At 47.3% G+C, this 14,777-nt stretch overlaps 1 protein-coding gene across 3 annotated transcripts; it reads left to right on the top strand.

The window, feature by feature from the left end:
• Positions 1 to 217: 217 nt before the first annotated feature.
• RNASEH1 (ribonuclease H1) lies at positions 218 to 14,230 on the top strand. 3 transcript variants are annotated; one of them, XM_032653181.1, is made up of 8 exons: positions 218 to 430; positions 1,568 to 1,683; positions 4,399 to 4,563; positions 6,547 to 6,646; positions 7,463 to 7,517; positions 7,883 to 7,967; positions 8,463 to 8,587; positions 9,693 to 14,229. In XM_032653181.1, exons 1-8 carry the CDS (start codon positions 300 to 302, stop codon positions 9,777 to 9,779), a joined length of 864 nt encoding a protein of 287 aa, XP_032509072.1. In that variant the 5' UTR covers positions 218 to 299; the 3' UTR covers positions 9,780 to 14,229. The 3 variants fall into 3 exon arrangements, 2 of the variants coding, with proteins under 2 accessions (XP_032509072.1, XP_032509073.1); XR_004352909.1 differs by having other exon boundaries at positions 239 to 430; positions 7,887 to 7,967; positions 9,693 to 14,230; XM_032653182.1 differs by lacking the exon at positions 218 to 430 and having other exon boundaries at positions 907 to 1,683; positions 4,385 to 4,563; positions 9,693 to 14,230.
• The last annotated feature ends 547 nt before the right edge of the window (positions 14,231 to 14,777 follow it).

Here is a 14,777-nt window from a genome sequence, read left to right as displayed (position 1 = left end):
CACCCAGCCCGACCGGTCCCGCCCCCACCGCCCAGACCCCGCCCACCATGGGCCCCGCCCAGGCGCCCCTATCCCCGCCTCTGCCCCTCCTTAGGCCCCGCCCCCGTGACCTCGGCCCAGACCCCACAGTCTCACTGACTTCCAGGAAATTGACGAGTCAGAAAAGCGCGAGTCTGGGCCCCGCCCCAGATCCCGCCCCTAGTTGCGTCATCTCCCTGCGCCGCCGCCGGAAGTCCAGCATGTGTGATGAAGGCTTGTGGCCGGGATGAGGCGTGGATGCCGGTGAACGGCAGTGAGCGATGACCAGGCTTCTGGGCCTGGCGCACAGAGTGGCTTTGGCTGCCTTGCGTTGCGGTGGCCGCAGCTCCCGCGGGCTCGCCATGTTTTATGCCGTGAGGAGGGGCCGCAAGACCGGGGTCTTCCTGACCTGGTGAGGGAGCCGCGCCTCCCCGGGAGCGGGTTTAGAGCGGCGGTGGGCGGCTCCGCGGCGGGGAGGCGGCTGCCACCCCCGGAGCGCACGGCCCTCGGCCTGGAGTCGGCGCGCGGGGGCCGCGACATGGGGGGCCTCGACTCCGCTTCGTTTTTGCTGGGAGTGTCGGAAACGCCACTTACAGTCTGGGGTGGCCAGAGGCCTCTACTTAATCCTTTGTCCCATCTGTTATGATGAAAGAGTTTCCACAGGGTTACACGTGGTGGAACTCAATGCCTAATCTAATCTTACGGGTGTTTTTAAAAAGGGAAGTTTTTAAAAATTTATTTATTTTGGCTGCTTTGGGCCTTCGTTGCTGTGCGCGGGCTTCTCATTGCGGTGGCTTCTCGTTGCGGAGCATGGGCTCTAGGTGCACGGGCTCAGTAGTTGTGGCTCGCAGGCTCAGTAGTTGTGGCTCGCAGGCTTAGTTGCTCCGTGGCATGTGGGATCTTCTCGGACCAGGGCTGGACCAGGGCTTGAACCTGTGTCCCCTGCATTGGCAGGCGGATTCTTAACCACTGCACCACCAGGGAAGTCCTAAAAAGAGAAATTCTTGTAAACTAATGTTTGTATCCCTATAACAGCCCTTTGAGGTAGGTGGGATTATTCTCATTTTTGGGTGTAGTTACCGTGGTCAAGAAATTCTTGGGGCCAGTAAGTGACAGATGTAGGACTTGAACCCAGGTGTTACGACTCCATAACCAGGACTCTTCCCACTGTATGATATCAAGGTTTATTATCAGTCTTTGTGTGTGTACGTGAGTGCATAGTGTTTCCCTGTGCAGCTAGGCTACTGAGGAAGAAGCATCTCAGAAGCTGGCCCTTCTGTTGTAATGAAATGATTGAAGACCCCCAAATTCTAGTATGCTTTGAGGAAAGCCTTATGGTGCAGGTGTATTGTCTGGCTGGCACCTATAGCATGACACAGGGTGAAGGGTTGGACGTGCAAGATAAGACTACAAACTGTAAGGTGTGACCCTTTGCCCCTAAGGAGCTGACAGCCCCAGCCCTTGTCACACTGTTCCCAACCTAAGACAAGGATCCGTGAAAAAATAGGGTGACAGGGAGGGAGGAGCTTAACACTGCACTTTGTTTCAGGGATGAATGCAGAGCCCAGGTGGACCGGTTTCCTGCAGCCAGGTTTAAGAAGTTTGCCACAGAAGAGGAAGCCTGGGCCTTTGTCAGAAGCTCCGCAAACCCTGATGGTTCAGAAGGTAGTCACGACTCACATCATTGTAACGTTTTAACCTATTCAAAGCCTTTCATATCCCGAGTGTCACTTGATCTATGTAGCTGCTCTCTAAGCAGATAGAGAAGAGTATGATGGTCTCCATTTTTCCATTTTACAGATTAGGAAACAGGCTGAAAACAGTTCAGTGTAGTGACTCCTGTTGGTGAAGTATTGGAGACAAGCCAGGACGCAGATCTCCTGTTTCGTTCAGTGTCCTTGCTGTACTTAGTTCCAGCTTTTAAAAATACTTATTCCTGTTATTGGACTGAATGGGCTCTAGTGAGTGTAGTTCTTTTCACAGCATGCACCTGTATGGTGTTTCATTTTTACCTAGGATAGAGTCACACAATCAGAATCTCCTCCAGTTTCACATGTTACTGGAAGTAGACTTAATTGAAGTTTAGGGCCCAGTATAAGGGACATCAGGTAGGCAAGACTGATGGTGGCTGCCTTAGAGCACAAAGGTTTAAAATGTAGCCTACCTTGAAGAAGTGTTTTTCATTAACTTTACTCACAGACATTTTTTACTACAGTGGATAAAGACTGAGAGGAGGATTTTTTTTAATGCGGTATGTGGGCCTCTCACTGTTGCGGCCTCTCCCGCTGCGGAGCACAGGCTCCGGATGCGCAGGCTCAGCGGCCATGGCTCACGGGCCCAGCCGCTCCGCGGCATTTGGGATCTTCCCGGACCGGGGCACGAACCCGTGTCCCCTGCAACGGCAGGCGGACCCGCAACCACTGCGCCACCAGGGAAGCCCGAGAGGAGGATATTTTAAATCAGCTTCTTCTGAACAGTCTCTCGAGCCCACTGAGATGCTCGAGCATTGAACAGGTGCTCCTCTGGGGTGTCATGACACTTCTGGACAAAGCAGGATTCGGGGAGAGGCAGATCACACTAGGAATCTTCCTTGAAAGGCAAGTTTCCGAGGCAGACGAGACACTCACTCCCTGTGCAGCTGCTTCACCCTCCGTTTCCCAGCAGCTTTTAAAGGGGGTGTGATGTGACAGTTCCGTTTTCTACCCAGGTGAGAAATCGGCTTGGGATAGAAAGCTAGTGTGCAAGTATGACTCTTGTGTTGGTTGGGTTCTTAATACTTCTTTTCACGGGTTTTTCGTTTTAACCAATTAGTAATTTATTCATATCTCAGTTCTTCCAGTATCAGTATGTTTCTGTTTATTAAGTTCTCCAAGTCTTAAGGCAAGATAGTTTTTTATATCTGTGAATCTGCTTTTCTTAAAACTTTACAGAGACCTCCAGTTAGTGACTTACATAATGTATATAAATGGGATTAACATCGTGAACGTTTGAGAGCCGTACCAGAGCAAACCTGTTAGCCTCTTTCCCAGTTTTTCTCTTAATATTACATGTATCCTTATTTGGGGATTACTGAGCTACTTGCTAGTTATTGTGGTTTATGTAAGTTGATTTTAGGTTAATTTACTTAAAGAAAAACCACAATTTTGTGAAGGAAAAATTATCTGACAACCATAGTATCCTTCTCCTTCAGAGTCATATCTGTTTTTCAACAACTTTCACTTCAATTTAACTTTCTCAGTTACAGTAAATAAAACCGATTGTTTATATCAATGTTAAAATTCTGCAGAATTGCACTTCAGCCTGTACCTCTGGGGGTACTTCTGCAGAGCACCTGCAGGAGTATTTTCAAGGTCAGTGTGAGGTAACACCAGTACAGCAGAGCGGACATGTCAGCATTGCTCTGGACATGGTGGCGCTCCCCTCGAGCTCTGCCTGGCTCACCTTAGCATTCTTCGGAGAGGTGTGGGCTGAGAAGCTATGCCAGGCTCAGTAGAAGTTCCAGCTTATGCCTGTCTAGTCGGTGCTCGGTAAATGCTGGAGCGCCATCTCTCCACCCCTGGTTTAGGGGTTTAGAGCAAAAAGTGCACTGTGCAGTGTTGAGGTGGTTATTTTGGACATAAAATGAGTAGCTCCTTGTGTGTTTCTAGTTCCACTCTATAAAAGGGTAGTGTAGGAAAAGCTGTTTCAGATCACCTAGTGCTGGGCCCCATTTTATAGCAGCTGAGGGGGGTTAAGTCAGTTGACCGAGTTCACAACTGATAAAAGGTAAAGTTCAAATTGAAACTAGTTTTTTGAATCCTGGTCTAATTCATCTTCTGCGTCAGCTGCCATAATTGTATGAAAGAGTGAGTGAGACACAACCTGAGTGGGTGTGAGAATCCCTTGGGGATTACCCTCAGGTACACCCAGCCTGGGCCACTGGAGGGAAGCTCTCCAGCAGTGCTGTCCCTGCAGGGACCCAATCCCGTTACCTTTTGGTTTCTGTTTCCCTTTTTTAATAAGTCCCATTATCTGTTCTCACCTTAGATAAGAAATTCGGACCCTTGTTTTCTCTGGGGAAAGAGCCCCTCAGATTTTCAAACTGTCTGTGAGCGCTAAAGGGTTCAGCACCCTTGGTATCTGTTCTGTCTCCATCGAAACCAGATTTCTTTTTTAACAGCAGCTTTGCTCTAGTCTTCGTATTGCCCTCACTGAGCTTATTATGGAAAATTTAATTTCCCAGGATGTCAGTGTCTGAGGTGGTGTGGCCTGTCTTAAGTCTTTCCCTCTATAGAGCCACATACAGCGGGTATTTAAGCCTGACTTAGTGAAGTTCTGGATTCTAAGTCATTTCATGTTGTGTCCATTGTTTCTGGCTTTTGAGTAGACTCTGCCTTTCAGGGCAGAAAAATAAACATGTACAGGAATCACAAGTGAAGGCAAACAAGCGACTTCATGAGTCCTTGGATGAAGGTGAAGGTGAAACCACAGAGCCGTGTGCAAAGCACATGAAACAGAGCGCAGAACCGCTGCCTTCAGTGAGCAAAGACACGTTTTCTTATATGGGTATGTCTTTCTTGGATTTTTAAATTTTTAATACAGTAATCGTATAAGTATATTCATGTGTAAAAACTTTTCCCACTTTGTTAATGAGGGAAATTTGAACTGATGTATAACATTCTTTTTTCCCCCCTTTCTTTTTACATATTTATTTATTTGGTTGTGTTGGGTCTTCGTTGTGGCACGTGGGCTTCTCTCTAGTTGTGGCACGCAGATTTTCCCTTCTCTAGTTGTGGTGTGCAGGCTCCAGAGCGCGTGGGCTCTGTAGTTTGTGGCACGCGGGCTCTCTAGTTGAAGCGCGCGAGCTCAGTAGTTGTGGTGTGGGCTCAGTTGCCCCAAGGCATGTGGGATTCCAGCTCCGCGACCAGGGATCGAACCCGCGTCCCCTGCATTAGAAGGCGGATTCTTTACCGCTGGTCCACGAGGGGAGTCCTAAGGTCACTATTTTATAATTGATCTAATGGTGTAGAATTATTAGAATTTTGGACATTCATAGGAAAATCGTTATATAGGCTATGCATGAAAAACTCTTTGATCTCTGTAAACACCAGTGTTCCCTGTACACACAGTATTTCTGGTCACTAAGAAAATGCAAAAACTTCAGCTCTTCAAATAAGAAAGGCCCTGGACAGAGCTCCTTTATATAATTGGTTGGCACCAGCATCTTAACCTTTTACATGTAATCTTTGCAAAACAGAAGTGATCCTACCTTATCCTGAGAAACAAGATAATTGTGAATTTCTCCTCTGCCTTTAGCTCCAGGAATCCAGTGTTTATATTAAGTAACTTAATGGTACATGAGTCTCCTTTTTGTCTTCTACATGTATGAATAGAAGATAAGAATAAATAGCATTTTTTATATAAGTCAGTGTATTTGTAGGTTCTAAGTTTTTCAAGGGAAACTAGTAGAAAATGTTTGGTCAAACTGTATGAAAACTGTATAAATCAATTTTTGCAGTTATGTGAAAAGCAAAACCAAATGTTCTTGATCTGATTATTTACTGATAGTAATTGAAGCAGATGTTGGTGGGGCGACTGGGAGATGAGCCATTTCCAGTGTACTAACAGTTGCCTGAAGCACCAGGGCACCGGACACAGTGCCTGACGGGCACTGGCAGTCACACGGAGTCAGGGACCAGGAAGGGGTCGTGTTGGGCGTCACGTTGAGTTGAACGGAGGAGCCCTGCCCAGCACCCGCGTTCTCGGACCCCCAGCCCCACTCCGGTTGGGGATGTGCTCCGCTGACGTCTCACCGCCTCCCTGCTTTGCCTCTGCCTGTTCAGTCTGCCCTCCTTTTGACACGTACCTCCTGGAGCATGGCCTCTGTTTGCTCCACAGCCCTGCTCGCTGACACCCGGCAACCCGAGTTCTCGTCCGCCCTGCCGACCGCTCTGCTGCTCGCCAGCAGCCTGAGGGTGGCCTCGTGTCACTCCTTCTCTGCCTTTGCTCTTTACCGCGTTGGTGTGTTGATCAGACTCTCTGTCTTGATGGGAAGAAGCAAAGGCAGGACCACAGTTCACTAGTTGCAAAAGGACCAAGAAAAAAAATTAGGCCAACATTTGTCGGAGGACTTGACCTTCCGGCAGGCAGGTCATCATCAAGGCACTGTTGTCTGCAAGGGCAGCTCCTGGGGGTGAACGTGGCCTCCCCGCACTGCCCCCCACACGCACGTGAAGAGAGGGGCAGTAGCTTTGTTCGCTGGCCTCTGTAACCGGGAATTTAAACAGCAGCGGCGTCTGGGTTTACAGGGCGATTGCCTTCACCTTTAATTCCCCCCGGCAAGCAGAACCGAAATAGGAGTGGATTCCAAGCAAAAAGCTTCAAGTGCCCCCATATAAGGCATTGGTAATGTTTTCCTGCATGGAAAGCTTCCAAAGCATAAATACTCTCTCAGTTTAAAATGCTAATTCAATCGTAGTAAGTTTTTAGGGGAATTTCAGCTTTTAGTAATGGTGATCCGGTGGAGCTCACTACGTTTCCCGCTTACAGGGCACTCTGTCGTCGTCTACACGGACGGCTGCTGCTCCAGTAATGGGCGGAGGAGGGCTCGAGCAGGAATCGGTGTTTACTGGGGGCCAGGCCATCCTTTGTAAGTAAACCAGAAAAGCTGGTTTTTATTAAGCTTCACAGTTAACCGAAGCATATTCCAAAACTTGGGAAAGACTGAGGCAGGATCCGCTTACTGTTTATTATTTGGTAGCGTTGGCAGGGGTAGTGGAAGAGTCCCACGTCCCTGGGAGGTGGCTTTGGCAAGGATGCACGAGGGGCAGGTCACCATACTGGGAACCCTGCGGTGCCCCTACGAGTCTTGAAGATGTGTGAGCTTAGAGGGGACCCGTGTTTTTCAAAAGGCACAAAGTCAAGGTGATATGACATGAGATCATTCAAATACACCTGCCCCCAGATATGCAAGAACTTGAGTAACTGACAGCCCAGAAGTCAGTGGGAACGAGCGGTTGGACCCCGGTGAAGTAGCCACTCCCCAGTGTCCAGGCGCCTGAGCAGCCCTGGGCATGAGCACGGTCAGCAAGGTCCGCTTCTCGACCTCCTGGCCTCTAAGTCCTTCTGCCTTCACTTCGACGTCTCACTTAGCCTGGAGCCCTCCAGGGCGTGGCAAGCTCGGGTGGCATGAGTGTCCGCGGGTTTAGTGCCTGCCCAAGACCACGTGCTAGTGTATTTCAGGTCCAGAAATCAAACCTGGCTTTTGCCTTCTGGTCCAGAGTTCTTCTGCAAGACCACACCATGGCACTTTTCAATAAACAGTTAGTATTGTTGGTTTGATTTTTGTATGATTTCCTGTTTCAAATAAAAAAGTATACAAGCCTGTTATCAATTAAGAGACTTAAGGAATCACTTTGAGACTTAGCTTATAATTTTATTTTCTTTTGTACTGTTTTGAAACCAGAAATGTAGGAATTAGACTTCCTGGGCGACAAACAAACCAAAGAGCAGAGATTCATGTAAGTTATCAGAGGTATTTTTCCACTAAAAACGTAAATTTATCATTCTTTACCATTGACTAGAATGGCATCAATGTACTTTCTACCCTCTGTGTGTATAAGATACTCAGAGTCCAGAAGAAACTTAGTTTGGGGCTAGTAACAGTTCTGAAGAGCAGGAGTTTTCTAGAAAAATTATAAAACTTGTTTCAAATAGGTGTCTAAACAGGAGAATTGTAGGTGTAGCGTTATTTCACATAGACAATATTATCATTACGGTTAGCACAGGAAAAGGAATTTAGATTTTAAACTTTTTGGTAATTTTGAACATCAGTGTCGAAAGTTGAACAGTTTCTGCAGCATGACCACTGATTTGTATCTTCAAGGCAGCCTGCAAAGCCATCGAACAGGCAAAGGCTCAGAACATCAATAAGCTGGTTCTCTACACAGACAGCATGTTTACTATCAACGGTAAGCGTTTACGTTTGACTTCTTCTAGGGTTTTTCGAGTACATATGAAGGGAAATAGGTCTTTCCTTCCCCTGGAAGAGGTGCGGCATCAGGCAGGACTCAGACGGTGAAGGGGCTGGCGTTGGGTGTGTCTGGTGCCAGGGAAGCCCGTGCTGCTCCGGTGTGTGCCGCAGAGGCATGCTTTGCCAGGCTCCGAGGGCATGGCCATGAGATAGAAGATGTGTGCTCCCTCTGGGGGTACCCTGTGTAGGGCCCGTGGGGTGGGCGCCTGGGGGGCGCTGATGAGACTGGAGGGGGCGGTGCCTCAGCCCGACGGCCTCAGGGCAGACACGCATGAGAGTAAAGGGACGGGGCGAGCCAGAGCACGGCCCCAGTAAGGAAAGGAAAAGTCCAGAAAGCCCCTCAGGTACACGTGGAGCAATGGTCAGAGGGGAGTCTAGGGAGGAAAGAATACCAGAACGTTTGAGAATACTGATCTGTGAGTGTTCCTTGTAGGCATCACTAATTGGGTGCACGGCTGGAAGAAGAGTGGATGGAGGACCAGCACAGGGAAGGAGGTGATCAACAAAGAGGACTTCATGGCGCTGGACAGGCTTGTCCAGGGCATGGACATTCAGTGGGTGAGTGTTATCTTAGGTGGTCACTGCTTGTGGCCGTTTTGACCAAATGAAATAAACTAGCTAGACAGTTTAATGGTTTCTGTGAGTGATTTGATGACTTCAGTTAAAATAGCAGGGTCCATGGAGTTGCTGTCGTAGCGTGTATTAGAGCACAGTGGAGTCTTTTGACCATCATCTGAGTAATGCTGCTCTAACAGGCGGGTCGTCCGTGCGGAGCGCTGGGTCCCGGCGCTGAGACTGAGGGGCTCCGGGCTCTCCGCGTCATCCTCACCCAGCCGCCATACTTCGCACTGTTAGAGTGACTTGTGATCGTCAGCCTCCTGGGTTCTTTGGAAGCAGCTATAGTGTCAGTTCAGGCTAATTTATGATGTATCCTCTTAAAAATATAGTTGTGTGATTAGACCTTAGTAACATTTTTTTTCCCAAAATGGACATATTTTTCTTACACTAGGTCACTTTTATTAAAATTACCTTTTCAAACAATACAGAGCAAGTTAAACGACAACCATTTTCTTAACCCTACCATCCTCTCCCAGCCCAGGACCCCTGATGACCGTTTGGCAACCTGATATTTAAACATGCCTTTCAGGGAATTCCCTGGTTGTTCAGAGGTTAGGACTCCATCCTTTCACTGCCAAGGGCATGAGTTCGATCCCTGGTCGGGGAACTAAGATCCCACAGGCCATGCTGTGTAGCAAAAAAAAGCAAACAAACAAAAAACCAAAACTTGCCTTTCAGCAACGTAAGTGCAAACAGTGGTGAAATCACATGAGCGCATCCCTTTGTAACAGCACTGAGGGAGAATCAGGTGTGTGTGTATGTCGTATACAGATCCACCCACACATCTGCTCTGTCCAGAAAGCTTGCCAGGTCCCACTGTTAAGTCGGAAAAAGGCAATACAACAGTAAAATCCAATTTGTGAAGAGACAAAACAGGATTTCTGTCGGTGTACCCAGTGCACAAGTGCATTGTGCTGAGGAGCTGTGAAGGGAGCCTTCACACTCGTCTTCTCTGAACGGTTGACGTGTTTTACAGTGAGGATGTAGTCATGTGTTGCTTGTGTAAAAAATTAGTAAAAATAAAAGGAAACGTTTTATTTAACAGATGCATGTTCCTGGCCATTCGGGATTTATAGGCAACGAAGAAGCTGACAGATTAGCAAGACAAGGCGCGAAGCAACCTGAAGACTGACCAGGTCCTTTAATCCTTGGAACAACCTGAGCCAGTGGCTGTTTGTCACCTTTACTTACTGGTGTGAAAAATAAAACTATAGGCTGGACCACTGCAGTAGATGGGCAGACACAGCTTTCAGACTAAATCGGAAAAGCAGGGTAGTGGTCCGTGGCATGTGCCTTAAAGGTGGTTAGATGTGTCATAAACTGAACATCCTTTGAGATTTGAGAATTATTTGAGGTTTTGTTAGAAGTATGCTTTATTGGGCTTGATACTGTTCTCATTAGTTTTATTGCAGTCTAGACAAAAGTGTTAGGGCTTTGATTTAATAAGGATGAGTAAAACATCGGTTTAAAAATGCAGGCAAGAAGCCTAGGAGTATTCTAAGAGTTCGTTTACCCAACAGTTGGCAACACTGAGTCATGATTTTTAGGTGGGCTTGTGCCTACGGGCGGATTGGAGGAAGGCATGGCTCCCTTGCTGGGGGCAGTCCTGCCAGGGCCCACGCCTTGGCAGAGGGAAGGTGGGCTGGTCTTACCTGGCGGGGCACTGTGATAGGGCCGCCTGCACACGGGCAGCCCTGGCTGCCTGACCGTTAGGTAGCAACAGTCATAACTTCTAAAGACCAAGATTGTAAATAAATGTTTTAAAATTGGCGGGGTGGGGCTTCCCTGGTGGCGCAGTGGTTGAGGGTCCGCCTGCCGATGCAGGGGATGTGGGTTCGTGCCCCGGTCCGGGAGGATCCCACGTGCCGCGGAGCGGCTGGCCCCGTGAGCTATGGCCCATGAGCCTGCACGTCTGGAGCCTGTGCTCCGCAGCCGGAGAGGCCACAACAGTGAGAGGCCTGCGTACCGCAAAAAAAAAAAAAAAAAAAAAAAAAAAATTGGCGGGGTGGGGGTGGCTATTTTTGTTAAAAGCACTATGCAAGTTAAAAAAAAAGTTTGACGTGATTATTTTTACCTTTTATTACCTTTTTGTCATAAAAACATGCAGAAAACGATACAAATGTATAGCTTATTGAATTATTATTGTTATTATAAGGTGAGTACCTTTGTAACTACTACCCAGATCAAGAAGTAGAACTTTGCCAGATGCCCAGAAGGCTCTTCACGTGCTCCTCCAGTCACAGCCCCTCCCTCCCTGCAGAACTAATCCCGACTTCCTTGCTTTTCTTTGTGGCAGTTTTTAGTCTAGTCTACTCTTTTTAACTTGGTATTTCTTTTTTTTTTAAACTTGATATTTCTTAAGTTTCTTTAATTTACAGGTTCCGCCTCAATCTCTGTTCTCCTTACAGTTTATCTGTTGAAGAGCCTGAGCCATTTGTCCCGTCGTTTCCCACTGTCAGTTTTGTCGCTCTCACGATCTTGAGGTGCTGTCCAGTGTTTTACTCTGTCCTCGGTATTTCCTGCAAATTGGCGGCTGGATCAGAGGCTTGATCACAGTCAGGCTCCACCCCTTGGGCACATGTGTTTATGTGCTTCTCATCAGAAGGCAGAGCGGTTTTCATCCTTTTGTTGTTGGCAGCTGCCAGTGCTCAGGGCCTAGAATACTGATATGCTGTCATTTTGCTTACGTTTATTGGCTGGAACAGTTTTAGAAGATACTTCCCCTCACCTGATGCTGGCACTCAGTGTGGAATTCACGTACAAAAGGCGGGATAAATGCTAAGATTGGCTCCCGGTCATCCTAAAAAGGTAGCCCAATTAGGGGGTTTTATTTATATATTTTTATAACATGTAAACATACGTATATGTCATGAACTCATGTACTTAAGCCTGTTAGATGGGTTTCAGTCCATCGCAATTTTCCTCTTTATTGAACCCAAATTGCAGTGGCTTTGGCCTGTAGGAGCGAGCCTCTTCAAGTTGGCTCTTGATTTCTTTTGATATTCATATATGTACACATGCATGCACAGACACACACTGACCACACACAGACACATTCACGCACAGACTGCACACGGTCATAGAGAGCTTCTTGCAGTCTGATATGTCAGGGTGTTCTAGACCCATCTTGTACCTTTCCTGCTCTAGACCTAGAATTGGCTTTTTCTCTAAGGATCTGTAGTTTCTTTTAATGGGAAAAAGAGGTATTTCAGATCCTTGGTGCTCATTGCTACAGGGTTGGTTGTTGTTTCTAGGCCTAAAAAATACACACGTGTGCGCACCCACATTTAAAGAGAAAGTGTTTTCTGAGCTCCTGCTGACAGTTGTAAAACAAACTCAGGATTCCAGGACATTCAGCCTCTTCCATGTTACAGCTGTGTCTCCTACACTGAGATCCCGGTTCTCAGGCTGTGGGACTACGGAGCAGAATATTCCTAATTACACACTTGCTTGTTCTACTTTAACATGTACTACGTGGATACTAACCCTAATATACCAGTAATTACAATGAAAACAGCACTGGAGCCACACCGTCAACTGTTACATAGTAAAATCTCTCCCTGCTGCCCTCATTTAGTCTTATTTCCATGTACTTAATGCTCATAACCAGTGTTTAGGTCAGTGTCAGCTTGGGAACCATACTCCCTGGGCTTCTGTATGTTGAATTCAGCTTGTGTCCTTTATACTTGAAGTTTTGCAGAATATGAAATGCTTGCCTACGTTTTTTTTCCTTGGGTGTCTTAAATATTCTGTTTTCTTCCAGCATAAAGTGATGCATGAAGAGCCTGATGCATCTTATTTTCTTTGCACGTCATGCACTCTTTGTGCTTAGATGTCCAAAGGGCTTTTTCCTCTTTCTCAAGTCAGCAGTTTTATTAGAATGTATGTGTTGGTGACCCTGGGTCAGTGTTTGCAGGTATGTGGTGTGCTTTTTCTGTGTGTATTTTCAAATCTACTGTTTCAAGAAAGTTTCCTTGAATTGTGGCCTAGTGCTCTGTTTTATTTTTTGCTTTGGTTTTCTTTTTGGGGGGACCCCTGTTATCTGTTGAAATCTGATTTACCCATCTTCAGTATTTGCCAGTTTATCTTGAATCTTTTATCTGTCTTAGATTGCTTCCATGTCTTGGCTGCTGTAAATAATGCTGCTATGAACATAGGGGTACACATATCTCTAGAGGTCTGTTTTCAAAGAGGGCAGTTAAAGGGAAGGGGTGTGCTGAGCTATGGATTCCCCCTGGCAGAATCCCTGGGTCCAGGAGGGTCCTTGCTCAGCTGAGGCTTTTGAATCCCACCCTCTGTCCTCTCAGCCCACGTCCTCTATAGCCAAACATGGACCTTCTCCAACACCACGGTGTCCTCTGTACCGGGAGTCTGTATGATGAACAGGGTGCCCCATTCAGGTATGCGACATGCTTCAACCTAACACTTTAGAACCCGGGGGCCAACTGAATGTTAGTGTCCCCAGATTCCTGTGTTGAAGACCTGACCCCCAGTAGGGCCCTATTTCGAGATGGGGGTGTTTGTCTCTTTCTGTTATGAGTGCTTGTCTTATGTTTTGTTCTTGTGTGTTTATTAAAGTCTGATGGGCAAGTCCTGTATTGAGATTATTGGGTAGCAAGAGGATGAAATGTAAAAAGAAGTTGGATTCAAAACAAGAAAGGATAGAAAGGTTGTCTGGTTCTTCTCCCCATCATACCCCAGAGAAGCTGCACCCTTTATGGTGTTTTTTTAAAAGGCTCTGGAAATCTTGGATCATTCAGTTACAGCCCCTTGGCCACCACGTTATCGTGACACAATGTGACGGGTCTTTTCACAAGGCCATGTAGCTTCGCCCTCCAAAGGGCCTGTGTTCAGGGCTCATTGTCAGTAGCAGTGAATATGCTGGGCCTCCCCCAGGACTTCTCTGTGAACAAAGTCACGAATTAGCTTGAGTTTGGGAGCACGATGCTTTCCCTCTTCCTGCTAACACCCCTTGGCATTCACCCCCGAACCCACACAGACACACGCAAGACAAAGGGTGAGGGCAAGAGGACGTCTCTTCTACAAAGACAGAGAGACCGCCAGCTATGATGCATCCCATCCTAAGGTTTGACCAAGATGCAGGGTGAGGCTGGACATCTTTTTATAAATTTATCAGCCGTTGGCATATATGATTTCCCATCTAAAGAAGGTGATACCACACTTTATTCAGGCCTCCTACAGGGTACTTCAGAAGAAGCAGATGCATAGCATGGTGACTCTAGTTAACAATACCGTATGGTATACTTGGATTTGCTAAGACAGTAAATCTCTCATACGCACACACATTTAAAAAGGTAACTGAGGTGATGGGTGTGTTGATTAACTTGATTGTGGTAATCATTTTACAGTGTATACATATATCAAATCATCACATTGGCCCCAAAATAGAACCCCATAATATAGTCAAGTGAGCTTTGACAAAGGAGCAAAGGAAATACAATGGGAGCAGAGATAGTGTCTTCAACAAATGGTGTTGGAACCATTGGACGTCCACACGCAGAAAAGTGGATCTACGCTCCTCACAAAAACGAACTCAAAATTGTTCACACTCCCTAAATGTAAACTATGTAGAACTATGAAACTCCTAGAAGATAACATAGGAGGAAACCTAGATGACCTTAGGTATGGTAATGACTTTTTAGATAAAAAATCAAGGCATGGGACTCCCCTGGTGGTGCAGTGGTTAAGAATCCGCCTGCCAGGGCTTCCCTGGTGGCGCAGTGGTTGGGGGTCCGCCTGCCGTTGCAGGGGACACGGGTTCGTGCCCCGGTCTGGGAGGATCCCACATGCCGTAGAGCGGCTGGGCCCGTGGGCCATGGCCGCTGAACCTGCACGTCCGGAGCCTGTGCCCCGCAACAGGAGAGGCCACAGCAGTGAGAGGCCCGCATACCGCAAAAAAAAAAAAAAAAAGAATCTGCCTGCCAATGCAGGGGACATGGGTTCAAGCCCTGGTCCGGGAAGATCCCACATGCCGCAGAGCAACTAAGCTTGTGTGCCACAACTACTGAGCCTGTGCTCTAGAGCCCGTGAGCCACAACTACTGACCCTGCATGCCACAACTACTGAAGCCCGTGTGCATAGAGTCTGTGCTCTGCAACGAGAGAAGCCA

This window comes from Phocoena sinus, chromosome 13, assembly GCF_008692025.1.
Source record: "Phocoena sinus isolate mPhoSin1 chromosome 13, mPhoSin1.pri, whole genome shotgun sequence".
Classification (NCBI taxonomy): Eukaryota; Metazoa; Chordata; class Mammalia; order Artiodactyla; family Phocoenidae; genus Phocoena; species Phocoena sinus.
The sequence above is the reverse complement of the archived record's forward strand: the minus strand, read 5'-3'. Positions and strand labels throughout refer to the sequence as shown.

What these genes read in the sequence shown, in the direction of transcription:
- RNASEH1 (XM_032653181.1), top strand. Translation starts at nt 300, where the DNA reads ATGACCAGGCTTCTGGGCCTGGCGCACAGAGTGGCTTTGGCTGCCTTG. An exon ending in AGACACGTTTTCTTATATGG is followed by an intron (nt 4,564 to 6,546) that starts GTATGTCTTTCT and finishes TCCCGCTTACAG; the next exon opens with GGCACTCTGTCGTCGTCTAC. An exon ending in ACCAAAGAGCAGAGATTCAT is followed by an intron (nt 7,518 to 7,882) that starts GTAAGTTATCAG and finishes TGTATCTTCAAG; the next exon opens with GCAGCCTGCAAAGCCATCGA.